This window comes from Clavelina lepadiformis, chromosome 4 (genome assembly GCF_947623445.1).
Source record: "Clavelina lepadiformis chromosome 4, kaClaLepa1.1, whole genome shotgun sequence".
Classification (NCBI taxonomy): Eukaryota; Metazoa; Chordata; class Ascidiacea; order Aplousobranchia; family Clavelinidae; genus Clavelina; species Clavelina lepadiformis.
In genome coordinates this window covers 24,889,982-24,917,829 of record NC_135243.1, presented here as the reverse complement: position 1 = coordinate 24,917,829, position 27,848 = coordinate 24,889,982, and the positions used below count along the sequence as shown (strand labels likewise).

The window sequence follows — 27,848 nt, the reverse complement described above, 5'->3', positions numbered from 1 at the left end:
AGTTTAGCCTCGGAACTAAGGCTAAGCCAGTAAGGCTGACGAGCGTTCCAGTAGCAATGGTTGCTTGCCGCTTGTGAGAATTTAGTCATTAGACAAGGATTGGACTGGTGGATAAAATAAACGATGAGCCACCTGTTAGGGCTGTCAATTCTGTTAGGGTGTCTTACAGTTTTGTACTCAGGAGTCTGTTATGATGGACTAGAAAAAGTTATGACGTAATAATTCCTCAAAACGCTGTCCTGGCAAGGAAGTGTAAAAGTGAAATAGACGCGTTTGTGATAGTTTTCACAAAGTGCCGTTCTTGTATGTTTGAAACAGGCTTACCTCGAAATTTTGGTCAAGCAAAATAAACTTCCTTTACTCGTTTAATTTATAACGAACTCAACAGACCAGAGCTCAGAAGGAGTAACTATGACATCACAATATATAATTTGATGCTTAAAACGTTCATATGACAAAGTTTAACAAAGAACCATGTAGGATTTGTAGGTTAACTGTATTAATACAGATCAGTTTTGGGATACCACTATACCAGAGTTAGAGTATGATTCATTGTGATGTCATTATGTGTTTAGATTCACAACCTAATAGCCTACCTGTGATGTCACAATCATGATACGTTGTGTGTCAGCAGGGTTCATCTGATTTATGATAATTGTTGATTTTTTTTGTGGACTTATTGCAGCAGCTTCTCTTTTCGTCCTCACCTTGATAAATAAGATGTCTTGCCTGACACTGCAGAGAGTAACCGATGCCACGGAAAGTGCAACGAAGAAGGTCTATCATGAACGGCAGCACTTTGAGCTTTGTGCACTCCATGCATTGAACAACGTGTTTCAAGACCCACAAGCATTCAGCAAAGAACAGCTTGATGAAATATGCTCCAGGTATTGCCACATCCAATGCTTATGACACCACAATGTACGATGAGTCGAAGTTAGTTTCAAATATCATGCTGTTGTGATCAAGGCAACAACCGATGTTGCTTGCAATGCGGCCCGTGCTTGATATAGAGCAGTGTTGCCATTGCTGGGCTTAACCCAATGATATCGCATGATATCTGCCTGCTCCTGGCCAGATGATCAGATAAACCATTCTAAATTTGGGCAATGTAACAGGTTTGTGTAAGAATCGGACTTGCCCAACAGCTAGCTCAGTCGATCAATGCCAAGATTAAGTTACTCAAATGTTAGTCGAATCGACTTTCCTCTGAGGATAAAGATTATGATGTTAACATGTCAGTTTAATTTGTGATAATTATGATTCGTTGCTTGTTGCTTTCAGTGCAACCACATAATATTTATTTGTAAAAAAATTACATGAATTTTGAAGACGTGGCCATTTATGTTTGGTTTGTCCATTGACCCCATTATGACATCATCAACATGAATTTGAACTTGCAGGCTTTCACCAGATACCATGTTGAACCCACACAAGAGCATGCTAGGGACGGGCAACTACGACGTGAACGTCATAATGGCCGGACTCCAGAGCAAGGGGCATGCTGCTGTTTGGTGGGATAAGAGAAGGTCATTGTTATGTCATAATCTCACCCCCACAATTTATTAACAGATCTAAAGGACTCGATTTAAAGAAAACTTGTTTTCTTCACCTGCAGAAGTCTTGAACGTCTCTGTTTGAAAAATATCAAGGGATTTATTCTCAACGTTCCGTCGTCCATAGGGTGGGGTCTGCTCACTATCCCCCTCAAGCGGCGGCACTGGATAGCCGTGAGATCGGTCGACCGCGTCTTCTACAACTTGGACTCAAAACTGAAGCAACCAGAAATCATCGGGGAAGTCGTCGCGCTCAGGTGAGTTGTTGGCAGATCATATTTTCTCACGGCATGATTGTTGTGATCATATTTTCTCACATCACACTCAGTTGTAATCATATTTTCTCACGGCATGATTGTTGTGATCATATTTTCTCATATCACACTCAGTTGTGATCATATTTTCTCACGGCATGATTCGAGTCGGTGCCCAGAATGACTCAAGTCACTTTATCACAGCCTGATGGCTAATTAAGGAGCTTTAGAGGCAACACAATAGAATGTTTTTTTTAAAATGACACTTTCCTGAAAGAAGAGACAACCAGATAGTTCAGAGACAGTCGTGATGTATAGCAACCTATGTAGCACAACACACAGTTATTGTGAAGATGTTAGGAAAACTTTCAAGTTAAATTTCAAATAATTCAATTTAACTCGAATCAGAAAAAATAACTTGCTTACAACTACAGTGTATGCATCTAGAGTCTAGACCAGTGGTTCTCAAACTGTGGTACGCGTACCACTAGCGGTACGCGAGAGCTTTTTAAGTGGTACCGCGTACCGCTGAACATGATTTTCGATGTGCTGTGAGTAATGTGTTACCCTGGATAGACAAGCTTGAGCAGAAGAAACAGTTGAATCTATCAAATTAAATTGTGTTTTCTTGTTATTCATTGGTGTTATGGTATAGTAATAACGGTAATAACTATAAATACAGGTACATTTGAGTAAAATAGGTCATTCAGGAGCCAGGTGGTACGCAGTGTAGTAAAAAAAACGAATGAGTGGTACGCGATCGGAAAAAGTTTGAGAAACACTGGTCTAGACGATTAAAGTTGATGTTATGTTTTCATTTTTGCCAACAGGAAATTTCTTACGAAGAAGCTGAGCTCGAAGAATTGCGAGATGCTTCTCGTCGTTTCCATGGAGATTGAGATGACAAAAGGATGGAAAATAGGGGCTTCCCCCAGCAATTCTGTAACTGGACTTGAGACTTGATTTAGTTGCAGTTTTTTTATGGAGTTGAGATTTTATTTCTTCCTGGAAACTCAATTTGCCTTTTTTCTTTTCGTGTTGTAGTTGCTACTGTTCTGTTTTTGCTCATAGGCGATATGTTCTTGAATGTTAACTTGAATAGTGTGAGTGATTACTTTGCTTTCGTTAACTTTGCCATCCACAACATTGCACCCATGGGTACTATGTTTTGTGTGTTAACTGGTTTCGTTTTAGTAATTTTCTTAAGTTGAATTATGATTTCTTCTCAGAATTAGTTTTGAACAAGTAGATTTGACATGGGGGAAAATCCCAAGTGAACTGTCACCTTCCTGTTCTTTGAGATATTTTCTTTGTACATTTATTCATGCATTCACGCATTGATTCTGTAAACTTTGCTTGTTTTATGAGATTATTTTGATGGAAATGCCACTTTAAAAAAATGCATTAAGATGTGCTGGATTGTGTTCACCGCGCTGGCCATGTTGCTGCCCTGCTATGTTCGTAGTAACTCGTTTATTTTATAAAACTTGATGCACATCTCATTCTCGGCAAGTTGAGAAATTCACTTATTTTCATTTTTAATTTCGCTTTAATTTTTCATGGAATTTTTCGTTCAATAAAAGGATAATAATGTATGATTGCTGTGATTTATGGCTCACTCTGCCTAATTTTGATGTCATCAGGCAATAACAATCATGTAAATTTTCTATAAAAGATTTCTATTGGCAATACAAACAACGGCAGTGATGACAGAAGTGACGATTTCTGGAGAAAAATGTCAATAATTTCCTTGCAGGTAGCAAAAGATGAAACCAGAGAACCTAGTTGTGCCCAGTTGATCCAAACCCACCAGCACCTCGCGCGGTCTCATCCAAGCTCTGCAAGGAACAATGTGAGTTGTTACCTCACAAGTGAGCATCGGACATTCTTTAGTAGATACGAGTCAAACATATTTTAATCATCAATCATAAAAAGCGACATCATATATTTACAAAAACATCTTAAAGTGACTGTCACACCCAAATAAAAGTTTAAAACTTTAATAAGAAAATAATTAAACCAACACATTATGACTCTCCTAACAACTTAGCTTGCTATTTGTGGAAGTTGGCAAAACTTTTCAATTATAAAAAAAAACATGTCATCTCAAAATCGTGCAACAGTTACTTTACAGGTTTGTTTCAAAAACTGCATCAATGACAAGACTCTAAACACAAACAACATGGATTTGTACCTCGCACTCTCTCAGCTCTGGAAGAAAAATCCGTTCACAAATTAGTTGTGCAATTCTGTCGCCTCTCTTAACTGAAAAAAATCATCAAAAGTTAAAAAAACATCACGAGTAGTTGAAGTCAAATCAATTGCTCAATAGAAAGAAAGTCAACAAATAAGCAACCCAGAAATTCTTGGTCGCTGAAATTGAACAGGATGACTCCGACATTTCCCCGATAATCCTGATCGATGACCCCAGCTCCGACGTCAATGAAGTGCTTGTGCGCAAGTCCTGATCGTGGGGCAACTCGACCATAGCATCCACTAGGTAGCGCTATCTGAATATCAGTTTTGGCAAGAACTTTTGCGTGGGGTGCAATGCTGTACTCATAAGCACTGAAAACAACATAGAGTGGGTTTTGTTAGTTCACATAAAGATGTCGTCTATAGGAGAGCAAATTAAATTGAATATTCTAGTATTTGGTTGTTTAAATAGAAGCCTCACAAAGTCTTTAATAGTTAAAATGCTTTTTATATCATAAACAGGTGGTCAGACAAACTTTTGTTTTAGGAATTGGGAAATTCTAAGCAACTGGTTTAAAAAGCTCAGACAAAGCTTCTAGACAGTGCAGAGTTGTTGAAAAAATCAATTAAACTTTTGACAACATTTAAACCATTTAAACATGTGGGCTGTTGAAAACTACAACCAGATATTGGTCAAAGCATTAGAGTCTGAATTGCAGAATTTACTGAGATATTACAGCACACAGCGTCTGCTTTTATAAAAATACAATGAAGTTTATTTCCAAGTTATAATGATAAACCAAATTAAATGAAGTCATTTAAACAAATTCAACTTGAAAATCTTTCAATCTCTCCGTTTGATGTAGACCAAGTCTGCTGTAATGAGATATCTTAGGACTAATATTTGGTTAACAATGGTCAAACCTGTAAAGATCGAATCCAGCTGCCAGTTTCGAACCTCTGGTTGGAGTGGTGGCATGCTCCGATATTTTTGCAAATTTTAACACGACATCATGATCAGATTGTTCCTGTTTCATTCTTTTCACGGGAACGTTCTCAAAGGAGACTTCCTGGAGTGGAACGCGAACTTTCTCTTGACAAGCCATGATCATTCAATTTAAGTCTGAAAACAAAGTATGCGACAATGAGCAGCATATCGGAGGGTTACATCACAGTAACAAAAATCCGGCTGGAGAGTAGCCTAGTAGCTCCTCCTAGTAGGTTCTCGTAGGTGTTGAAAAGTGCTCTCCGGCCTGGAAGGCATGCACTGAAGCAGCTTTAAGTGTTTATTTATTATGTATTGGCTTTCAAACAACCAACTTCTATGTTGGTTAAGGCCTTTTATAAATGTCGTGAAAATAAAAAAAAATCGGCGAGAATATTAATGAGCAGCCGCACTCTACACTACCATTGATATGGCAGCCAGGAGCGATGGCCGACCACGGTGGAAGATACAGCAGCGGCGTGCACAAGCTTACAAGATTCATCAATGAGCACGTCAAATTTTTTATCTTAACACTGATTTATAATAAGCAAAGTAAAGCTGGTTGTTTGAACACCACTTTATAGTAAATAAACAAACAATCGTTGGATCGGTGGACGCCAAAATTTGCATCTTTGCACGCACAATTTCCTGCCATACTTCTCAATCTGGTTGGCCGATGAGACCAAATTTCATTTCGGTTGTTTCAATATTGTTATATCGACTAAAACGAACTTCATTAGCGTAAGCTTACTAATTAAACACTTGATAACCGATCCTGCAGCTCCCCTACTCTGCTGTGCTTTACCTCCTTTCAGAAATTAACATGAAAACGCGGGATCTATGATTTCGCGCGTTTTGGTGCTTTTATAGCGCCACCTTACGTCTGAGTGATTTCGATCAAATCTGTCTACCATTGAATGCATTTTGCTGATATTTAAACTGGTGGCCAGAAGAGATTTCGTACACCTAAGCTAAATTGCACCGGGAAAACTTTCATTTCCATTAAAGTTAGATTTTTGAAAAAACAGGTTGGAACGGATCTTGGAAATAGTTTATTGCGAAAATTTCAATTTGATGCAAAAGTTAATTGAAAGGCACAAATTTTCACGATTTATGAAAAAATACGAACTAAGTAAATGAAGAAGAGATTAAAAATCACGAACTACAACCAATAAGCGGATATTTTGTGGTTGGACTATATGCAAATTACGAGCAACCTTATAAAGTGAAAATATATTTCGCAGCCATTAAGTGACGGTCGCACTCAGGATCAAAATTTGATGTTAATGGCGGGTCATTGTTGAACTAACAGTGAAGTTTATGAGGTAGCAAGTCCAAGTACGGCAATTTGTCAACAATGAACGTCACCTTTGTGACGTAATAAACAATGATCGTCGATACCTCATAACTGAATTCTTGCAACATGAAAATTATTATAAACTAGTAAAGCAGTCAGGTATAAATCTATGTGCGATGACAGACGTAGAATGGGTAGGTAGGTATAGTAAATGCGGGAAGTCCTACAAGAATACGAACAAGGTTAAATATCTGTAATAAATAATAAAAACACGATCGACGATGTTAACACTACAAGTACAGTGGCTAGAAGAAGGGTACTGTGTATATGGCACCAATGCACCGGCTGTGTTGGTCAGTGCTTTCTACTGCATTCTGGCACCACCTCGTCACGATTCATGATTCAAAGCAACAAAAGAATATTATGATCAAATAAACTGCATCTGCCGGTTATATGAACTATTTCAGTGACTATGAAACAACTCAGACACTTTCACTAAATGAGATGTCACAAGTACGTCATTATCTCGATACTGAAATAATAAAAAGTATGAGCAGCATCACTCACACGATGATGTCATAAATGACGTCATCTGATTCTCCCATTTGGCTTCACCTTACCCAGTTCTGATTTGGGGTCGGGTGAGAATGACGACCAGTTCATGTTGGGGCAGAGGTTGGGGGCACTGTCATGTCGCTGGTCACACCCTCCTGGCTGCGACTTCTGCCACGACTCGGAGGAGGTGGAGATGAGGCAGACGTCCTTCGCCTGCCACATTGAGCCCAGGATGCCGTCGACCCACGAGTGCAGCTTGGTCCCCATCAGCGACAGCGAGCTGCTGACCAGGTCGCGGGCAGCTTGAACATCCTTTGTTAAGCTGAGAGTGGTCCGCACTGAGTAGAGGTTACGGTTCGCCGCATTCAGCTGCCCGTCGTCCTCAACCCCCCGGTTGTACTCACTCAACTTCGTGTCCCCTGCACGACCTTCTACGAACTCGAGTGGGGTCACATAGAAATCAACTTCGGCACACACCTGCTGGAACTGCCGCTGCACGTAGAATCGCACAACCCATCTCCCGGGGCGAAGGGGTTTGCGCAGACTCAGGGGGGTTTCCGTGACCCCGGCCGCTTTTGAAGGGGTCCTGAAGTCATTGTAGTCGGCAACGACATTTAACGGGTCGACAACAACGATAGTCACGACGAAGTCTTCATCACTCTTGCGCCACCTAGCGACCAAGCGGGGTTCATCGTTGGGTCCGATTACCCCTCCCCAGTCCCTGAGGGTCAATTCCTTGACGTCCCACTCCGTGCCAACAACAGCGCCCTCTAGTCGATGCCCGATCTGGGAATTGGAATCGATCATGCGGAACGTTGTCCTCGGAGAGATAAAGACCTGAAAAGTTTATTGAAATGATTTGCAATGCAACTACCACTACCGCTACCAGGTGTAACTAATTAACTAATCAGTACAATGGTAGTAATATTATAACTAACTACTTCATTGACTTGCCTGTAGTTTGATATCAGCACTGTTGGGGTCTGGTTTCTTCCATGAAGCATCAATTGTGGCCAAATAACCAACAAACTCTTCGCTGCGCTTGTAAATCTCAACCTGAATGAGTGAAGGTCGATCAAGTTAATCAATGTTCACTTTGTGTTGTCACTTTGTCACTTTGCATAAAATATATCAATGCCATTCCGCCAGGATTATGACATGAACATTCCACTAAATTATTCCCACAAAGAAATAAAATTATTTTGTGTTTATGTGACCATGTGACCTGGTTGAGTTTCTTCACCACAAGCTGGCAGCCATCGGAGCTGTGTAGCGCCAACTGGTGGTTGAGCATGCTGAGTCCGATGCGAGTGAACGAGGCGTAGTGGGTGAGTCGAGAATCCGAGATCGAGGTGGGGCCATCAGCGTTGTCATAGCAACTCTCCCAGTACGACTGCAGACCCGGGGTGCCGGGAGGGTATTCCCCGTATAACTTGAAGTCGAGATGATTGACCTGAAGAATGATGTGAATGTTCATGACATGAAGAGACATCAAGAATAAACATAAATTCTTCAAATTAACAATTTAACGCCGAAAAATATCAACATGTGATAACCGGGTCAATTGCACAGAAGGCTTAGGGAATTATTTCTAAGGTCAAACCAACCATAAAAATATTTTATGATAAATGATTTCTGCTGTCACCGACAGGAAGTAATACCCTACCACTTCCTGGTTAATGATTTCCTCAAATTTTCTCGCGAAGAACACCGGTCGAGTCGTCTGAAGTCTAACAAGGTCGGATGGGAAGAAGTCGTTAGGTGAGCAGCCACACCAGTCGACGATGTGCTGAGAAACACAGAGACGTGATTATGACATCACAACAAGATCATAATTATGCAAGTTCTAACACAATGTACAGCATTGGCGGCTTCAACATGCTGCCATCCTTATGCTTGGGTCCATGTATTTGCTCTTACAGCCATGACACCTAACCATAGACGTATTGCGCAACACAAGGACTCGTCAAACCACAATCTTCACCTTGTACTGGCACTTGCAACCTCGCGCTCGATTCCAATTGGTCACTCGCAGATTATTATCGACGAAACTCTCGCACTTGTCGCTGTTCTGTGCATATGTGTGGAAGAACGACTCAGCAGGTAGCAGTGTGTAGCGATACCTGCCATAAACATCTTATAACTAGTCAAACTAGACACATATATGTCTTGTATTTTGAAATAATACTTTTACTACTCTCATTATTTCAACCAATCAGGAAAAAAAGAAAATAGTTCTAGTATATAAACTTATTTTATCAAAGTCTGTGCACTGATAATAAGGTGCATTATGACATCATAGTTGGGCAATATTGGGAAAACTATTTCACCAGTGTTTGAGGTCAACCAACAGTTTATCTTTTCCCCTGATGATGTGCTGACAGAAACGTCGGTTCATGGCGACCCAGTCACTGCCCCCATTCACGGTGATACCTTGGAAGGAAAATCCGCAATCACTTGTCTTGTAAGTTTTTATTCTTCAAACATGGTGGTAAGATTTTCATGCCGTGATATTATCACCTTTGGGTAATTCCCTTTCTCCAAGTCTCCACATATGTTGGTCGCATTCCACGAAAACTCGGTTGAGACCCTGAGCAAAGCATTTAAGGTGACTCATGGAATTTTATATGACATGAGCTCAAATTCCAGGGAAATGTGAAATAAAGAAGTGGTGGAAATAATAATTTTTACCTGTTTCCTGATGAACTTTTCGTCTTCACGTCCGTGAGATTTCATAAAGTTTTTGTCGTGATACGTTGAAAGAAATTTTATCTGCAACCAAAAATGTCAACTCAGATCGTATCAAAACTGTTCATCATAGACAAAGTTTCACAAATTACGTTTAAGAAGTAAAATTTGAAACCGTTCACAGCATTATCAGCCACATCATTTGATCATAAAATGTTTTTAGAAAAATGACTAACAACAGCAGAGTAAATGCCAACAAAGCTCTATTATAAGCAGGGCCGGCTTCCTCATCTTATAAAAACTTTCCTTTGTCCATCAAAGCAACAACGCTAAAAAGGTTTGAGAACTGTCAAATTAATCACTAATGTTTGACCAAACCACGTAAAACACACATAAAGAGATCATATAAACATAAATACTTTACAACAACCAAGGCTGAAGTTTATACTAGCACAGAGGTGCTTGACTATAGAATCACAAATAGGCGTGAAAATAATCGACTTAAAGTGAAGGTAGTGCCTAGTTGTGACATTTTCAACATTTAAGAGAATAACGACCAGGATATACATTAAATGGGTCTTCAACTTTTCACATCGACTGCAAATGACAAGCTGGGTATATTTCATCAGCTCAAATAACTAATTGCCCAGGAAACAGGAAATTCGTTTTCATGGAAGAACCAACAGCTAACCCAACTTAGAACAATCAATCATTATGACATCACACTTCACTGAAGGATACCTCAACCAATAATCATAAACCTCCATTAACCAACCAGTTTATCGTTGTGCTCAATCGGAAAGTCGAGGGCACTGAGGTTGATGAAGAAATCCCAATCCGTCCAAAGAGAGAGGACATCGGTGAGAGCGTGGAGCAGCATCTGGAGCAGGCTGGATCCTCCCCATATGGTGGCCATCCTCCAAGGAGCAACTTTCACGTTCGGATATTGCGCAGTCTCTTTCACAATCTCCCTGCGTTCACGAACAACTTTATAATAGAGACTTGCAACATTGATATATTAGATGATATCACAACATACTTATAAGGAACATGAAGGATATTAAATACAAACACCACGGAACTATTTGTATGGCCCTGCACTTTGCAAAGCTTTATAGTCTTACAATGAAGAAATAAATGCAAATTTATCCCCAAAGTCCAAACCATGAAATCATACCTGAGGAGGTAGTCAGACCGTTTGTCCACGTGAATGTAGTAATAATGATCTCGGTGATAAAGCACTCGAAGCAAGCGTCGAAATTGACGGAACGCCCGTCCATGCACGACCAGGATGTAGCAAATGCGGATCGGCTTCAAATTATCACTGAAATGTGCTGGAATCGGAGCCTCAGCCGCAAACTTGAAGTCATGTGGACACGTCCTGTAAATCAAGGTCATGTGACTTGAGGCAGATGACGCGAGAAAATTACGACGACGAACCTTGGCATCGATTCTGGGAAGAGGGAATTCCCCTGCATCTTACATGCGACATCAGAGATTGTTTGCTTGCATTGCTGGCTTTTTGCTCGAGATATGGCGGACTGCGCATCTTTCAAAGTAACCTCACAGCTGTTGGAAATTAAGCAACCACTTATTAAAGCAGGCATGTGCAACCTTTTTCACTGGAGGGCCAAATGCAAAATTTTGAATGACAACGCGGGCCACATGATTTTTTAAGAAAAAATTAGTATCGTAAAACGACTTTCCTATGCAGTTTATGTAGTTAAGAAATAGATTTAATGCAGTCCATGACACACTTGTGCGACAATTTATCTCGCATTGCGAAATTATGCAACGCAGCATTGTTGCATCACAAAGGGCAATATTTCTATACACAGCGTGCGAAAATTTCCATTGCTTTGATGTAAACTGCATGAAATAATGATGGCTAGTATGAAGTTCTAACATTTTGCTGAGCACCACGCGGGCCGCACGGAACAACCAGGCAGGCCGCAGTGCGGCCCACGGGCCACTGGTTGCACATGTCTGTATTAAAGCAACAACATCACGTGGTAATTGTTATAAGTGCCAGCGGAACTCATACGTTCATCTTACTTTGACAACTTCCTGAATAATTTATGCCAAGAACTGAATCATGTGACCTGCTGCAAGCTTTATGACATCATAATCATAAATTGTACTCACACCGGGTTGAATTTAAAATTTTCATCAAATATGGCTTCTTCAAATTGGTCATCTTCAAAACTAGGTGGCGCTATGTCCTTATTTTCATTATTGATCTGCGGAAAAAAGTGTCCAACATATAGTCAAGGAATTTAAAATACACAACCAAGCCAATTCAGCATAATGGGGAAGAAATGCTCCGAATATATACGAGTTAAATTATGATAAATTCATGTGAGATCCATAGCTTCATATCTCAGGGGGATGGAACGAAAGAAACCTGCGTAGAAAACAACCATCTGTGTCCAACCAACCTTTAAATCTCCATCCTCCAAAATTCCAACACGATTATCTGAATGCTTCAGAAATTCTTCTCGGAATTTGGGATCTTTCGGGTTTAAGATGTCTATGCCATTCAAATAAGCGTTTTCAAGATGTGGACGTTTTCCTTGCAGCACCGCGTTTGCAACCTAAAACGATAAAATAAACCCATTGTGTTGGCATAATTTTTATAGCAATTCATTTGGAAAGCACAGTTGCATATGCACAACCATGCAAAGAATTCATTCAACTGAATCAAACAATTGCATGATGATGACATCACAGGAAGATAAATAGATCAATAACGCATAATTATTTTCTCCACAACTAGCAACCGAACAGCAGGAACAAACTTTGTTGCTACAATGCAGTTATTCATATGTATAAAATGTTTCTAAATCTTTCAATAAGCTAAATGTGTTTGCAATACACATTTTACAATGAACCTGAACATAACAAAACCAACAACATTGAATAATATTTTACGATAAAATTATATGATATCGATGTGAGCGTGTTTCAATCTGATAATGCCATGATGTGGTATGTTCACACCTGTTGGTGCTTGACTTGAATCTCTTTTGCTCTTCGGAGTTGCTCCTCTTCTAATCCCGGACTCGAATTTAAGATGAGGAGAAACTTGGAAAAAAGATATATTGCATCATTTGTGATGTCATAAACAAACAAACTATTGTGACAGAATATGAACAAGTCTACTTCAATTCGTCCAACGTCAGTGATGGACAAATAAGGTTCAGTGGGCCCTAAACTGATTGTGCTCACAGACAGAACTTGGATGTGCTTTTCAGGTGTGCAAAATAAAATGAGTTCACCAATATGAAAATTTCATGTGGCAGATATATGCAGAATTCTTTTCCTTTGGCAGCCCTGGCTACAATCCCTTTGTAATAACAGTAACATGTCCCACCAAATCAACGCTAATGCCTGGCAAAACTACCAACTGATTGAACAATGAAGCGAAATTGCACTCGACACCACGAAGCGACTGTCTGCGCTGTTATTATTGATTGTAACATATTTTAGCTGGGTAACTGTATATATGATACGTGAAACTCCTAAATACTCCTGGATTTAGACACATCTCATAATGAAATGAGCACAACATCAATATCATCATCAACTGACTCGTCAAACTGTTACAATTTCAGCCCCATTTCCAACAAATAATCAAGGCCAAGCTGGTTTTTTTTAACGCTAATTTATAATAGATAAGCAAATAACAGTCCTAACTAGAAGGCGTGGCAGTTTACGATGAGAAATCAGGAGAAGACACAAATTTTGGCATGATGTCGTGCACTGAAGCATAAATTCAAAAATTTATTTATTGTAAATTGGTGTTCATACAACAATCATTTTTTTGTTTATTATAAATCAGAGTGAAGATAAAATAACTTGGTGTGCATGCTGATGAATCTTGTGCGTGCAGCTGTCTCACTCATCACAGGTGCAGTAGTGAACCGTGTCACACAAAACTTTGTGTCTCTCCCTGCACAATTTCCCGTGCTTTCCAGCCGGGGGTACATTCTTGTTTAAGACCCACCAAAGTGCTCGCAACAGCAATTTATAAAACACATCAAAGCTGCAGTACAGCCTCTAACATGAAACTCTGTCTGCTTTATTTCTTTTCGAAAACTTTCAGTCCCACTCATAGTATGTTTACAAATTTTAGTCACGCAGCTTTGTTGGTGCATGACTCGTAATTTCAGTTAAATATCATTGTTTCAACAACTACAAATTAATTTAAGAGATAAGCCTGCTGTAACCTTTCGTTGGTGTCAATTAAACATTGACAAGTGTCATTCATGTCAAATTATTCACTTCACATTACACTGTTTATTTTATAAAAAATAAAATAAATTAACAACCGTAAAGTGGATCATACCGTACGGTAATTATCAAAAAGTCAACAATGATTCTGACTTAAACATATCACATTTGAAAAAATGGTATTTATACTGTTCATAAAAACAGACAAAACTTCCATTCTTTAATAATACTTACTTGAACTAGCAAAACAATTCCTAAAATAAAAACAATTATTTTCCACTTTCTATAAATTCTTTTCAAACTTCTGGTGAGACCCATTTCAAAGTCGAAACTTCAGTGGAGTGAAGTTTGGTCGGCGCCACAATATCACGGCAGCTGTCAAGACGTGGCGAGTCATTAAATTTTCGCTACGTTCTACGCCCCAAGTGCAAGCAGCGCTGTGAAAACTTTTTCGGCTCTTTCCAATTTGCCGAAACTGGTAACACTCTCTCTCGCCACTTAGCGCTTGATGTAAAAACATTTTTACGACCACAGGGAGCGATAAAGAACATAGAATAAAAATTATGCCAGCTCGTGTTTTTCAACTTGGCTAATTAATTATTGAATTTATTATTTTTGTACTGCTGGGGGTTATGTAGAAATATCTTGGACCAGCGGTGGGTCAAACCGCAGGTTGGCAGAAACGTGAACGTTCGCCCTACAAAGACTGAATCGATTTGATATTGAGGATGCTTCAGCTATAAATCGAGCCTCGAACTAAGCGAAAAACTTTTATTGACAAAACCAAAATATAAAATGTACGGAACTATAAAGGTGATTGTCGCTAAATAAAGACAATCCATGAACAATGACGTCAAAATAAATGATTATTACATTATAATGGAATTTGATTTAAAGGCACAAAACGACAAAAAGCACCAATTCGCCTAAAAAATGATTCGAAAATAAGTTTTAGGTCATTTCACGATGATGACGTGAAAAAGGTTGTAGTGAAATCAGGCAATTATACCGTCATATTACAAGGCAGCGTTGGAGAAACACTCAGCAACATACAGGCGCAATATGAGTGCAACAATTTTAAAATATATTTCATAATCACGTCATAAAACTTTGAAACTAAAAGTCCAACACCATTTCATTTTATAACAAAACCACAATGAGATTGACGTCATAATGTAATCACGTTAGTTAAGAGTTGTGTGACGTTGAATATGACGTAATATAATTGCCTTGTTTAGTCACAATAAAAATTCATATGATTGGTGAGCAAGGTATCATGAATGTAATGCTTCATTTCACGGGACGATAGGAAGTCTTACGCAAGATGACTGTATGACGTCACTGGCATGAAAACACTGATTTGACGAAAGACGAAGATACAGTGCACCTTATAAATATCACAGCATCACATAATAAATGCACTTGAAGGGCGTTATGACGTAATAATCCTGAAGAATACGTCATGCAAACTTTCAGTCAGGCACTCGCGATTGAAGTACGCCACCTACTGGTCACATCTGCGCAAATACGAAGTAATTAATGACGTCATCAGTACAGCAAGCGCCAAGTGCAGGTTACCTGGTCGAAGGTCGTTGATTGTTTGCTCACAGAGGCGGTGTCGAAGGCGTCCACAACGTGATGGTCTGTGTCAGAGGTTAATAACATTAAATCACTCGATGCTTCCTTACGTTCATAGACATCTTACAATACCACAAATCGACTAATGACCAATATTTTAGGACGGCCGCGCTAGTTCGCTTGAAAACTTATAATTATGAAAAAATTACATCACTATTACCATAGTATGACATCACAAAGAAGTAACCATGTGACCTACCTTCCCATAAAGTGTTCACTGATGATGCGTGAGCACCTCTGTTCTCAGACATCACAATCACTCTGGCTTGATTCCTGCTTTATGACATCATAAACAAAAGACTGGTAAGACAAAATAAGAGATACAAATAAAAGCCCATGGACTACAACGCTTAATTCACTGCCCGCTCAATGGACAGACTTACATGAAGTTGGGGGTGACAAACTGGCTGGTTGGAAGGTCTGGATAAACACTGGATTGCTCGAACTGGGCTGTAGGCAGGTTACTATAGGTCATCTCATCTCCTCGGTTGTGATTGGACATTTCAGCTTTTGATCTGGAATAAACAGATTATTTGGTCACAATTGCAGAGTGGTGGGCCAGAACAACTGGAGCTTTTCACATCAAAAACAACTTGAAATTTAAAGAACCAGCTTTTAAAATTTCAACAAAGGTGCTCAGTGACAAAACAATGGAATTCTTACTTTTCTTTTCCTAGGTTCTTGTTGTTGTCAAGTGGTTCTCGAAATGAGCCTATCAGAGCATCGCTGGAGCTGCATTTGGTTATTTCCTGCATCGAGCTTCGATTTGAAGAACCTTCGATCGACGAGAGACCTTATATAACGAGGAAGTATTTAAATATGACAGTGGACAATAAATTGTGAGGTTATAATCACTGAGGTGTATTTTCACATCGCAGCAGAACTGAAGCAATGCTGCGCTGTGTGAGTTGATTAACTACAACAAGTGGCACTTGGAAGCTCTCGAATCCTTTCAACGACTCAAGCAAATTAAAACGACAACTGTGGAGGTAAACAACTTGTCTAGACCTTACAACATAAATTAATAAATGCAACACAAAAACATAAAAACCTTTAGAGCTGTTGCCACGGCGTCGACATCTCATCACGGCCAAGTACACGATCGAAATCAACACGACGATGAACAAAGCGGCACAAACAACAGAAACCACGACAGTGATATGCTTCCAGTTTGTCGTCTCACCTTGAAATATTGCAGGACAGTTTAAAATTATGTCGTCACAGGATCCAAAATATGGCTTGTCAAGGGATGCACACTTTAGGCAGAACTGAGATTATCTTTACAAAACACCAGACATATATCCACGACATACAAGATGGGTTCAATGAGCTGGCACACTTGTGACATTCGATGTCGGTGTTTCCATCTGATTTCCGAGGTCTGTAAAAACCATGAAAGCAGACTCCACACTGCGCGTCGTACGTCTTCGTACATTTGACAGAGAGTTCTGCATTCCACCGCGCACAGGGCTACAACATAAACACATTATATTAATGAAAAATCAAAAAATTAGGAATAAAATCCAATAGAGTGTGTGACTCACAGAACACGTGCGGCAGAAGTTATAACCAGTTGAAGTTGAAAAAGTTTCCTCCCCACAAGGCTGACACCCGTACAAATGGTCCCTCGTCCCAAACCCACATTGATACTGGAAGAAATATATTTTGGTTGCACATGACAATGAGTCAATGAATTTAAAACCTCCTGAAAATTCAACTCACAGGTTTCGGTTCAAACCCAGGAGGACACAACTCACACATCCGACAATGACCTTCCTCGTCAACATATTGATGCTCCCCATCACATGACATTGCACCTTGCGCCACCTGGAGGACATAAATATGCAAAGTCAATAAGCACATGGCAAGCTTAACTACCTTCATTACCATAATAAGGGCATCTTGCACGTTGTCCTAACAATTGCGCAACTTGTACAAAACTGGTGGCGACAACCGTGCCCAGTACAAGTTACAACATGCAGGCTGGTTGTGCATTTCTGCAACTGACCCCACGGTAGGCAGTGAAGCTATTAGGCTTATGTGTTCAGCACCATGGCATTAAACATGAAGAAACGTTTCAAGTATCAATACCAACATAGGTAAAGATGGTTCAATCCATATCAAGAGCAAGCTTAGAAGTAAAAGATTTCGCGTGCATGTTGATGAATATCGTGTGCACAAACTGCCATATTTTCCACTAACTGCACTAGGCTGTCACTATTTCACTGGAACAAATTGTGCGTTCAAAGCTGTTTTTCATGGTTTCTTGTTAACCTTACAACTTAAAAGTTATGACATAGGCTAGTCACATTCACCTAATCTTAATCCTCCTTCTAATCTAAATCTAGCCTAACTTCATTTAAACACTAAATAGTTTAAATCAATTTTTTGCATGGGTCTATACTCTACACCCATTCCCCCGATCTTTAACTAGCCTACACAACTATTAGCTGCATGATCTATACTCACCGATTACGGTTAAAACATTCACTTATATACACTATACCCCAAATGCATTATGTGGTTGTGCACTTTTGCACTGAATGAAGCCTTACAAGCTTTGGTGCAAATAATTCAAAATAAAAATAAAAACAAATAGGCCTACTCACCCATAAATGAAGAAGCACAACTAGCAAACGAAAAGTGTCCATTCTTGTATTTGAAGTTTCACAAACTGCTCACAAAAACGCCAGTAACAGAAGTGCTGCCGCGTCGCGTTCCTCGCTATTTTATCTGATAATTCCAATGTCAGTACATGTCGTGCAAACAGCTTTCCTGCCGAGTCTTAACTCGTCGAGACAAGTCCAGACATGCCCCTTTATCTTCACAACAGCTCGCTTATGGCAAAGCCTAAGAAGTTTTACGCGTTAACGAACCGATGTTGATATAAGCTGGGACCAACTTGGAGTATTTCTTCAGACTGCTTGGGTCGTTTCTGCGACGTCAGAGCAATAAAATAGATTTAAAGGTCATTTAAACGCTTCGGTTAAGCGACGGCAAATAATCGATTTATTATCTGACGCTGTATCTTCGATCTGCTTTGAGATTAACTGACTTAATGAAGATTTTGCTCAAATAATATTTGACTTGAGCACTTTAAAGGGATATGTGAGTGGAGTTAAAGCGTAAAAGTGGTCAAAACATCGCGGACAGAATCTTGTCAAGTGTTTGAGATTAGGATGCGGACGCCAATAATGTTTCGCTGCCTGACAACGGGAGAAGGCACTTTTCGGGGATCAGCCTCGTATCCACAAAAATTGCACGCTTCGCAATTTCCCATCTAAATATATTTGCTGTCATGCTGATATTTTAAGCGCGCTGCATGATGCCGACTTAAGCAAACTAATTTTATCGCCTGTCCTTATTATATCGGTAGATAAGTCAATGATGGCGCTTCATGTTGTTACGACTGTTCAAACATTCTGTACTCTGCATGAAGGAGCGTTGTCATTTGTAAATCAAAGTGCATTGGAAAGTGCGCCAGCTCGGTTCCCGCCAAATTATCACCCTGTGTGTGCTGCTTCAATGACCACTAAATAATCCGGGTATAATTTATGCAACTTTTGCCGCCATATTGTGCTTGCAATGACTCCGCACCAAGCGCATTGCCTATCTGCGAACACGTGACAACATCATCGCGGAACATGCGCTGTTCGCTTTCAAAGTTACTCTGCTTGTTTTTTTACATTGATTGGGAGAGATTGGGCCATGTCCCTTCGCCAACCTAATTCAGGGGTAGGCTATGTCTTCACGCTTCCTTTCATTTCGTTCATCCCATTTTCTTGAGCGCGACCAATTATCAGCTGTAATTCGGAAAACATATTTAATTGGTCGCTTAATTGGCGTTTTATCTATCATGACAAGTGGGTCATCTTACATGGGCGCTAAAAATCCTGGCTGCATCTCTGCGTGACGTAGGAACAAACTTCATAAGCAGAAGTTGGTTGGCACTTCACACAACCTGGCTTCTGACGTCATGTTATGATATTTGCAGAAAGTGCAATTAGAATTAAGTCATCAAAGTGTGCACAATGTGTGATTGTTTTCTCATAATGCATCAAGTGTCTCGGCAGTGTCTCTCAGATGCAAAAATATTCATCATCTTCATGCTTCAAACCACTCAGGGTCGAAATCTTCATTAACGCTTACTGCTGCCACCTTGCGAGCAATCAGGTATCAATTTGTGTGCTCAACAGCTCCACCTGGTAAATGCATTAGCTACCCTATTTACTTAAACAGTTGGCTTTGTTGCCGTTTCTTTCAGTTGACAGACAGCCATGGTTTGTGGGGAAGCATCCAGCATAATTGAGTTGGTCTTCGTAGCCTATGTGCAAGGCTGTAGCCAGGGTTAATCTTTTTATGGAGCCGCTCAACTCAATTAGGCCACGATCAGGCGCGTAGTTAAGTTATTTTAACAGCTAAAATGTTAAGTGCTTCAAATAAGGTATGAAGGCAAATGCCCCGTCTCTAAGTGCGGCAAAGGCCTAGGTCTTTGTCATTGCGGAGATGGTTTTTATGACGTAACTGATGATATTATTGACAGGTACCAATTTGAATTAGGATAATGACGTCGGAATTACGAAAACGAAAGAAATCTGAAATTTCTAGTGAAGCTTCTGGGAAAGATGACGTTATCGAACTTAAGAAAGAGGTTTGTGACGTCACTATGCATTGATAAAAGAATAACTAAAAATGTCGTGGATAATTCCAATTAAACGAACGAACAGATCTTAAGCGACCAGCTCTGTGGCTCATCATCATGGCTCGGTGCATGGCAGGTCCGGCATTTAGGTTCAGCGATTTTCACTTTTGTTCCAGTGATGACCTCATAATGCTCTCGTTCATTCCATTTGTTTAATATGGAGCCATAATTTTTAGCTTTTAGTTTTTTCTGCTTGACTCGATTGTTCGTACATTGCGTCACAATGAGCGCATCCACGTCACAAAGATATTTTGAGCAAAACATCCCAGAAATGGGCAAACAAAGCATAATCTTGTCAACAAAGAATTGAATTAAAATTATTATCATGATCATACGACAACAGGTTTAATGAGAACAAAACTTTAACGACTTCGAATTTAACAAAAGTGCCAAATTATCTTGAGATTGAGTTCAAATTGAAAGAAAATTCCTTAATTATAAGGCAAAGCAAGTTAACTGGCCATAAGTGTGCAGGCAACCAGTCAAAGCTTATTTTCATATTTTCAGCTCAAACCCAGGCAACGATCGTTCATTCAACGAAATATTTTGCAGTTCATTGTTTGCGTGTCTGGTGTTTGTCCAGCCATTGTTGCGTCACAATATCTGAATGAAAAACAAACAAAATTTTCTTTTTGTCTTTTAAAAATAAAGCAACTGGTGATAAAACTTTATTTTCATAAAAATAAAGATAAAATCATTTTTGTTTGCGATGAACAAAACCAACCGCGCTTGCAACGACATCTCCCTCGTAAAACGATAAATTGTGAACTAATTCGCTCAATGTTAAACAAGCTACCTCTGACGTCACAATAAACATTCAAGCGTAACTTGTTGGTAACAATAGAGCTTCTCTTTTAAGAGGGTTTTAAGCGTCGTTGAAAATTCCACGACCGCTTTATCAAAGGCAGCTTCCTATAAACCCGACATTACGGCCTCTCTCTAACAACAATCTGCAATTTGCTGAATTCTGTTTTCGATTTTCGGTTTCAAGTAGGAGCGCGCTTCGCGTAAAACACAACGAATCACACAGGTTCATGCGATATCGCGCGCGTAATCAAACCAGCAGGAAACCAATGAAATGGATGCACCTTGATGGGGTTGAGCTACGTTTTATACCAAGTGGTGAGAGCCGCAAAAGTAGATGTAAACATTGAATTATGAAATAAAAGCTGGAAATATTGCGCAATATCTTTGTTTTCTGCACTTTCACGCCCAAAATATTTATTTGTTTATTTTTTCCCCTTTTTCTCGTCATGTGACACTGCACGATATTTATATTCGATTATTGACCACTTTAACTCATTCCAGCTTTCACAAATGTTGTCCGAAACGTGTCAGCTTTTATTTAATGAATTTTTATACCTGCTTTAATGGTTTTTATTGCAACCGCCTGGTATCAAATTGAACGAATAAGTCGCCCATAGTTCGTCCTGACGTATAATATGACGTCAAAGAATTGTTTTTGATCTTAATTACCAGTGATAACGAAGATTTGTTTGGGAAATGTGATCTTTATGGAATATTGTTCTTATATTTATTAAACCAGACAAATCACGTTTGAATGAAATCACCCAAACTACCGTCGCTCAACGCTTTATTGCGAATAAGTTTGTAGAAATATTGTGCTCGGGTTCGGCCGAGTCATAGGCGAATTTATTCCATTTTTGATTTGATTCATTTGCATGTTTTGAAACGATACTGCTTTAATTCCACTAACTTATTACGTCATAAATGACAGGTCGGTTTGGTGGGCGGGATATCATTGGTGGTGGGCACCATGATAGGATCGGGAATTTTTCTTTCTCCTGCCGGCATTCTGGCGCAAACAAACTCGGTCGGAGCAAGTCTTTGCGTCTGGGCTGGATGCGGGCTCCTGGCCACTTTCAGTAAGATTTTTGTTTCGCTTAAAATTTGATATTGTTTTGTCAGAAATCGTTATCGCAAAAGTTTTTTGTACGTCACAGGCGCTCTCAGTTACGTGGAACTTGGCTTGATGATCCGGAAATCCGGCGGCGAATATCAATATTTGAAGGAAGCTTACGGCGATCTGGTCGCTTTTCTGCTCGCCTGGACAAGCATCATTGTGACGAAACCGTCGTCGTTCGCGATTATCGCGATCGGTTTCGCACAATACGTGACCGCCCCCTTTTACCCCGGATGTACCCCACCTGACACGATCATGAAATGCGCGGCAGCTTTCTGCATTTGTGAGTTATTTCATAGAATCCAACAAGTCATGGTTAATATAATTCATAGCATGTGTTTATCGTGAATTATTGCGAGCGTTAAATTTAGCGATATCATTTATTGTTTGACGCAATAGAACTCCCGCAATGTTTGTTGTTTCATATCGACGTAACAATCGTATCAACCTTTGACCTTTGCAGTGATAATAACCTCGGTCAACTGCTTCAGCGTGAAGTTGAGCAACTTCGTCCAAATTTTCTTCACTGGCGCCAAACTCCTCATAATCGCGGCCATTATAATCGGCGGATTCGTGATGATGGGACAGGGGGGGACGGAATATTTGACGAACGCTTTTGAGGGGACCACCTCCTCCTTCTCAGCCATCGCGCTCGGCTTCTACAGCGGGCTGTGGTCCTACGACGGATGGTGGGTCGGCCTGAAATCTTCTTTTTAAAAATTTGAATTTTCGTTTAACGTTCTGGCGGTTTATTTGCTTAGGAATCAACTTAATTACGTCACAGAAGAAGTCTCGAACCCGAAAAGGTAAGTGAAGTGTGACGTATTTTGTCTGGGTTTGTTCGGTGATACAGATTTAAATATCTCTCATGGGAAGGTTGAAAGCTGCGTTGGCTTAGGATATAACGTCATAAAGATCAATAATTTATAATCAAACAATTTTGACGTCACGTGTGTTTAGAAATTTCCCGCTAGCGATCATGATCGGGATTCCCCTGGTCACGGTCTGCTACATTCTGGTGAACATCGCTTACTTCACTGTGATGTCACCGGGCGAGATGCTTGCGTCAAGCGCCGTTGCTATAGTGAGTAATTCTGGAACAACTTGAACATGACCCCGTCTGAACTTTCTATTAATGCAGACTTTCGGGGATCGGGTGTTTGGCGCCGCCAGCTTTGTAGTGCCCGTAGCAGTGGCGTGTTCAACGTTTGGCGCCGCCAACGGAAGCGCTTTCACCGCGGGCAGGTAAGTGACGTAAAATTTAATATGACGTAATATGACGTTGGTGGCAATATTAGCGTCGATCACGTGACCTTTATGCCCAGGATAACGTACTCAGCGGCGCGGAACGGTCACATGCTGAACATATTCTCTTACATCAGCGTCAAAAGACTCACCCCCTTTCCCGCTATGATGCTTAACGTAAGATCTACGTCATCGTTGATGATGTCAGGTTTTGCTGAAACGTTCGTGCAATATCGATTTTGTTTCATGACGTAAAATTTAGATCTTGTATATTTTATAGGCAACCTATTTTTAGTTCCCGGTTTCATAAATATAATGACGTCACAATAAACTTATTGTGTGGTCACAGGGTATCATCGCCCTGATCATGATCATCCCTGACGCGGCCAACTTCTCGACTCTGATCGACTATTTCACATTCGCGTCGTGGATCTTCTACGGAGCAACTTTCCTCTCTGTCATTGTGCTCAGGATCAGAAGACCAAAGTGGGAACGACCTTATAAGGTAAGATCTAGAATTCGCATCTTCTCGCGTCCGAGCTAAAGATTTTATGTCCGAAGGTCTTCATCGTGATCCCAGCGATCTGCTTCATCGCGTCCCTGTACCTCATCATCGCCCCGTTCCTTGACAACCCGTCCCTAGCGTACCTCTACGCCGCCATCTTCATCCTAGCAGGACTCCTCTTCTACTTCCCGCTCGTCTACTTCAAGAAAGTCCCCCCATTCATGGGTAATATGACGTCATAAACACTATAATGTGATGGAAAGAAACTTCGCTTGTTTCGTCACTCTTCACAGATCCTCTGACGTGTTTTCTGCAACAAGCTCTCGAGGTGGTTCCCCCACCTATGCAACCGGAAATTGAAGAAGATTCGGAAGGTTCGGCCGGACATTCAATCGAGGAGGAATCTGAGACCCACAAATTTTGAATTTTCACCAAAAATTTTTCGCTCAATCTCCCCATTCTTTGATATTTCGTGTTTTAACAATTTGCGCCAATTGTCACATTTTAACTAAAATTGAAAATCTACACAAACTTGTGATAAAAATTGGAAGGTGAGGAGCCGGATAGAAATGAATTATTCTAGAAATAGTGGTCATAGTTCAAGTTGATATCGATACGTTTAACATTGATACATAGAAAACTAAGCTTTCCAACTTAAACTACTTTAAAAGTGAGGACTATTTACACAGAATTTATACAGAAAAAGGTTTTAAAAATCATCAAATATATATAATATGATGACATCATCTTAAAGCACTTCCAGTTTCGCCAGATGTCAGGTTTGATGATGTAACCATTTACGTCATAAAGAAAATGTAAAAAGCGTCTATGAAATATTTAAAATTTCGCTTCCAAGGTTGGACTGGGAGGTTCCTGTTTAAGTTCAGTTTCGGTGTCGAGGTCCGGGATGTCCGGTGGCGGGACAACTTCAAGAAGTTCCTGGAGGAACGCGTTGAGAGGTTCTGGGATATTTAAATGGAAATTATCATTATGATGTGATTTTCACGTCATCTCCAGCATTGTGACGTTATCTCACCCATGAAAGGCGGAACTTTCTTGAAGTAGACGAGCGGAAAGTAGAATATAAGTCCGGCCAGTATAAAACAGGCGGCGTACAAATAGGCCAGGGACGGTTGCTCCACGATGGGTGCTATGATGAGATAGACGGCGGCCGCTGTGCATATGGCCGGTACGATTATCCACACCTGCGGATATCATCACTGCGTACTTAACAATGGTTGATTATGACGTAACATAGACATGAACAAGATGTGAGTTTATCTTACCTTATAAGGTCGTTCCCACTTTGGTCTTCTGATCCTGAGCACAATGACAGAGAGGAAAGTTGCTCCGTAGAAGATCCACGACGCGAACGTGAAGTAATCGATCAGAGTCGAGAAGTTGGACGAGTTGGGCAAGATCATGAGCAGAGCGATGAAACTCTTCACAAAACAAACACAGGTTTGTGACGTCACACTGGGTCAAGTAATGTATGACGTCATAATGATACTGACGTTGAAGATGAGCGCCGGGGAGGGGGTAAGCCGGGTGACGCTAATGTAGGAAAATATGTTCAACATGTGACCGTTCCGTCCTGCCGCGTATGTCAGCCTGTTATGACGTAATAATCACAATCGTCAGTTGATTTTAGCAACGAAGGGGGCATAGGGCAAGCCAGAATTAGAATTAGTCAATGATTAAAAATCTGTTAAAACTTCCAGAAAACAAATATTTCTCGCCTTGAATAAACATCACGTGACATTTTTAAATTAAAAAGTGTTATGACAAAACAATCATTTTGCCATGTCATAGTCAATATGTTGCTGTATCTTCCTAAATCACTGCATTATTTTAAATATTTAGGCTCGGTGACGTTAGAAATTGTCGACAGCAGTCAACTCATTGTCTTGTTCCTGACCTGGCCGCTGTAAATGCGCTGCCATTGGCCGCTCCAAACGTCGAGCAGGCGACCGCGACTGGCACAATGAAGCTCGCTGGTCCAAACACGCGGTCACCGAACGTCTGGTGAAGGAACAACGTTGAGGTAAAGTTCACGGTTACAATTACCATAATGATGTCACAATCTACTCACAATAGCAACAGCTGATGACGCAATAATCTCACTTGGGGTCATGACCGTAAAATAAGCGATGTTGACCAAGATGTAGAGGACGGTTACCATGGGAATGCCGATAAGAATCGCGATCGGGAAGTTCCTTAAAACACGAAAACGGATGAAACTTGTCAAACTTACCTTGCTGCGTCGCAATTGCTTTTATAGAAGTCATTGTGATCTCACTTGACCGGGTTCTTTATTTCTTCTGTGACGAAGTTGAGTTGATTCCTTAAAATTAATAAATTAAAAGACGGCGCAATAAAAATCTTTGTTTGTTTATCTGATCTCAATTGTTCAAACTTGACGTCAAAACCGTTCGTGTTAGGCGGCATAATGCGCAACAACAAACACCGCTAATGACGACACAATGAGATAATCACTCATTAAGTCACTCACCAACCATCATAAGACCAAAGTCCGCTGTAAAAGCCAAGTGCGACGGCAGAGAATGAGGAAATGGAATTCTCGAAGCCGTTTGTGATGTTTTCCGTCTTTCCCTGTCCCATCATCACGAATCCGCCGATTATAATGGCCGCGATTATGAGCAGTTTGGCACCGGTGAAGAAAATTTGGACGAAGTTGCTCAACTTCACACTGAAGCAGTTGATCGTGGAAATGGTCACTTGAGAAGAAAAATGAAGTCATTTTGCTATGACTCGAATCTTTCAACAAGAAAATTCTGACCATAACAATACATATGACTACGTCATTAATACGTCATAATGTAGACGTTGTACAGAAGTTTAAATTTAAATAAAAGTTGGCAAATGCAATGATTTTATTTCATCCGGGTAAGCAAAGTTTGAAGGAAAAACCAACTTGTGACGCAATAATAGATCGAACGTCAGGAAGATCAATGAACAAAGTTATTTTCGTCGTGTTTTATAAATCATATGAATTATTAACCACGACTTGTTGGATTCTATGAAATAACTCACAAATGCAGAAAGCTGCCGCGCATTTCATGATCGTGTCAGGTGGGGTACATCCGGGGTAAAAGGGGGCGGTCACGTATTGTGCGAAACCGATCGCGATAATCGCGAATGACGACGGTTTCGTCACAATGATGCTTGTCCAGGCGAGCAGGAAACCGACCAAATCGCCGTAAGCTTCCTTCAAATATTGATACTCGCCGCCGGATTTCCGGATCATCAAGCCAAGTTCAACGTAACTGAGAGCGGCTGTGACGTAACAATCTTCATTAAAGCCAATTTCAGATTGAACGATCATATTCCATTTATGTAGAATGCATCATGACTTACCCAGAGTTGACAGCACTCCACAGGCCGCCCATATGCACAGGCTGGAACCTACAGAGCCGACGTTGGATATTATATTTGCCGGGGACATGAATATGCCGGAGCCGATCATGGTCCCCACAACCAGGGAGATTCCGCCCAATATGCCAACCTGCAGCAACGACGTCATAGAAACTTGACTGACTTAACTAAAAACGGATGGATTCCATCCTGATGCATTATGGGTAAACTTACTTCCTGCTTGAGTTCTATAACGTCACGCTTCTCTTCTCTGACGTCAGAATCCTTCATCATATCGTGTTGGGGCGACACCTTGCGAAGTCTAATTTTGCTTGACATGTTTTCAGCTTCTCGTTGCCTAATTTATTCACAACCTGATAGAGATTTAAAAAATGCTTAGACGGGTCAGAGTTGAATCAAGTCAAAAACAATTCGATCCGACTCAAGTTGAGTCCAGTCATGAAATTGACTCGAACCAAACACAGTCACTTCTACCATGCACAGGATTATCATGTTGTTCAGGTAGTCTGATGTAATTCGCAAGTTACCGTCCACCCACAACTATAAAATTTACTTGGATAAAATTAATCTGAATTTCGATTGGAATATCAGCTCAAATATTTTTTCGAAAAGATATGAACGTCACTCAAGACAAGTTTGGTTTATTTTCGATAAAAGGTCGAGTTACAATAATT

At 40.3% G+C, this 27,848-nt stretch overlaps 6 protein-coding genes across 7 annotated transcripts; 2 read left to right on the top strand and 4 right to left on the bottom strand.

Moving 5' to 3' along the window:
* The first annotated feature begins 49 nt into the window (after positions 1 to 49).
* LOC143451314 (josephin-2-like) lies at positions 50 to 3,405 on the top strand. Its single transcript, XM_076951771.1, has 4 exons — positions 50 to 887; positions 1,404 to 1,529; positions 1,619 to 1,813; positions 2,641 to 3,405. Exons 1-4 carry the CDS (start codon positions 649 to 651, stop codon positions 2,771 to 2,773), a joined length of 693 nt encoding a protein of 230 aa, XP_076807886.1. The 5' UTR covers positions 50 to 648; the 3' UTR covers positions 2,774 to 3,405.
* Positions 3,406 to 3,468: 63 nt separating this feature from the next.
* On the bottom strand, positions 3,469 to 5,435 carry LOC143451315 (deoxyuridine 5'-triphosphate nucleotidohydrolase-like). Its single transcript, XM_076951772.1, has 5 exons — positions 5,415 to 5,435; positions 4,931 to 5,129; positions 4,167 to 4,378; positions 4,005 to 4,075; positions 3,469 to 3,648 (listed from the first exon to the last, which is right to left on the bottom strand). The coding sequence occupies exons 2-5, from the start codon at positions 5,116 to 5,118 to the stop codon at positions 3,592 to 3,594; spliced, it is 528 nt and encodes a 175-aa protein (XP_076807887.1). The 5' UTR covers positions 5,119 to 5,129; positions 5,415 to 5,435; the 3' UTR covers positions 3,469 to 3,591.
* A 592-nt stretch (positions 5,436 to 6,027) lies between these two features.
* On the bottom strand, positions 6,028 to 14,198 carry LOC143451313 (xylosyltransferase-like). The gene is made up of 15 exons (XM_076951770.1): positions 13,999 to 14,198; positions 12,532 to 12,615; positions 11,970 to 12,125; positions 11,677 to 11,771; positions 10,972 to 11,100; positions 10,709 to 10,912; positions 10,307 to 10,502; positions 9,535 to 9,615; positions 9,364 to 9,433; positions 9,174 to 9,276; positions 8,828 to 8,966; positions 8,510 to 8,632; positions 8,069 to 8,296; positions 7,798 to 7,899; positions 6,028 to 7,680 (listed from the first exon to the last, which is right to left on the bottom strand). The coding sequence occupies exons 1-15, from the start codon at positions 14,080 to 14,082 to the stop codon at positions 6,877 to 6,879; spliced, it is 2,598 nt and encodes an 865-aa protein (XP_076807885.1). The 5' UTR covers positions 14,083 to 14,198; the 3' UTR covers positions 6,028 to 6,876.
* A 323-nt stretch (positions 14,199 to 14,521) lies between these two features.
* LOC143451312 (tumor necrosis factor receptor superfamily member 19-like) lies at positions 14,522 to 18,261 on the bottom strand. 2 transcript variants are annotated; one of them, XM_076951768.1, is made up of 10 exons: positions 18,012 to 18,261; positions 17,125 to 17,229; positions 16,947 to 17,051; positions 16,716 to 16,872; positions 16,454 to 16,585; positions 16,066 to 16,195; positions 15,786 to 15,917; positions 15,602 to 15,678; positions 15,343 to 15,407; positions 14,522 to 15,281 (listed from the first exon to the last, which is right to left on the bottom strand). In XM_076951768.1, exons 1-10 carry the CDS (start codon positions 18,051 to 18,053, stop codon positions 15,276 to 15,278), a joined length of 951 nt encoding a protein of 316 aa, XP_076807883.1. In that variant the 5' UTR covers positions 18,054 to 18,261; the 3' UTR covers positions 14,522 to 15,275. The 2 variants fall into 2 exon arrangements, with proteins under 2 accessions (XP_076807883.1, XP_076807884.1); XM_076951769.1 differs by having other exon boundaries at positions 15,602 to 15,675; positions 18,012 to 18,241.
* A 1,424-nt stretch (positions 18,262 to 19,685) lies between these two features.
* Positions 19,686 to 24,309, top strand: LOC143453124 (b(0,+)-type amino acid transporter 1-like). Its single transcript, XM_076954282.1, has 12 exons — positions 19,686 to 19,795; positions 19,946 to 20,053; positions 21,843 to 21,990; positions 22,069 to 22,311; positions 22,492 to 22,717; positions 22,790 to 22,834; positions 22,989 to 23,112; positions 23,170 to 23,273; positions 23,354 to 23,450; positions 23,623 to 23,778; positions 23,835 to 24,003; positions 24,072 to 24,309. The coding sequence occupies exons 2-12, from the start codon at positions 19,967 to 19,969 to the stop codon at positions 24,200 to 24,202; spliced, it is 1,530 nt and encodes a 509-aa protein (XP_076810397.1). The 5' UTR covers positions 19,686 to 19,795; positions 19,946 to 19,966; the 3' UTR covers positions 24,203 to 24,309.
* Positions 24,233 to 27,527, bottom strand: LOC143453123 (b(0,+)-type amino acid transporter 1-like). Its single transcript, XM_076954280.1, has 11 exons — positions 27,388 to 27,527; positions 27,157 to 27,304; positions 26,833 to 27,075; positions 26,291 to 26,516; positions 26,078 to 26,122; positions 25,871 to 25,994; positions 25,697 to 25,800; positions 25,293 to 25,389; positions 25,065 to 25,220; positions 24,815 to 24,983; positions 24,233 to 24,740 (listed from the first exon to the last, which is right to left on the bottom strand). The coding sequence occupies exons 1-11, from the start codon at positions 27,490 to 27,492 to the stop codon at positions 24,616 to 24,618; spliced, it is 1,542 nt and encodes a 513-aa protein (XP_076810395.1). The 5' UTR covers positions 27,493 to 27,527; the 3' UTR covers positions 24,233 to 24,615.
* Between the last annotated feature and the right edge of the window lie 321 nt (positions 27,528 to 27,848).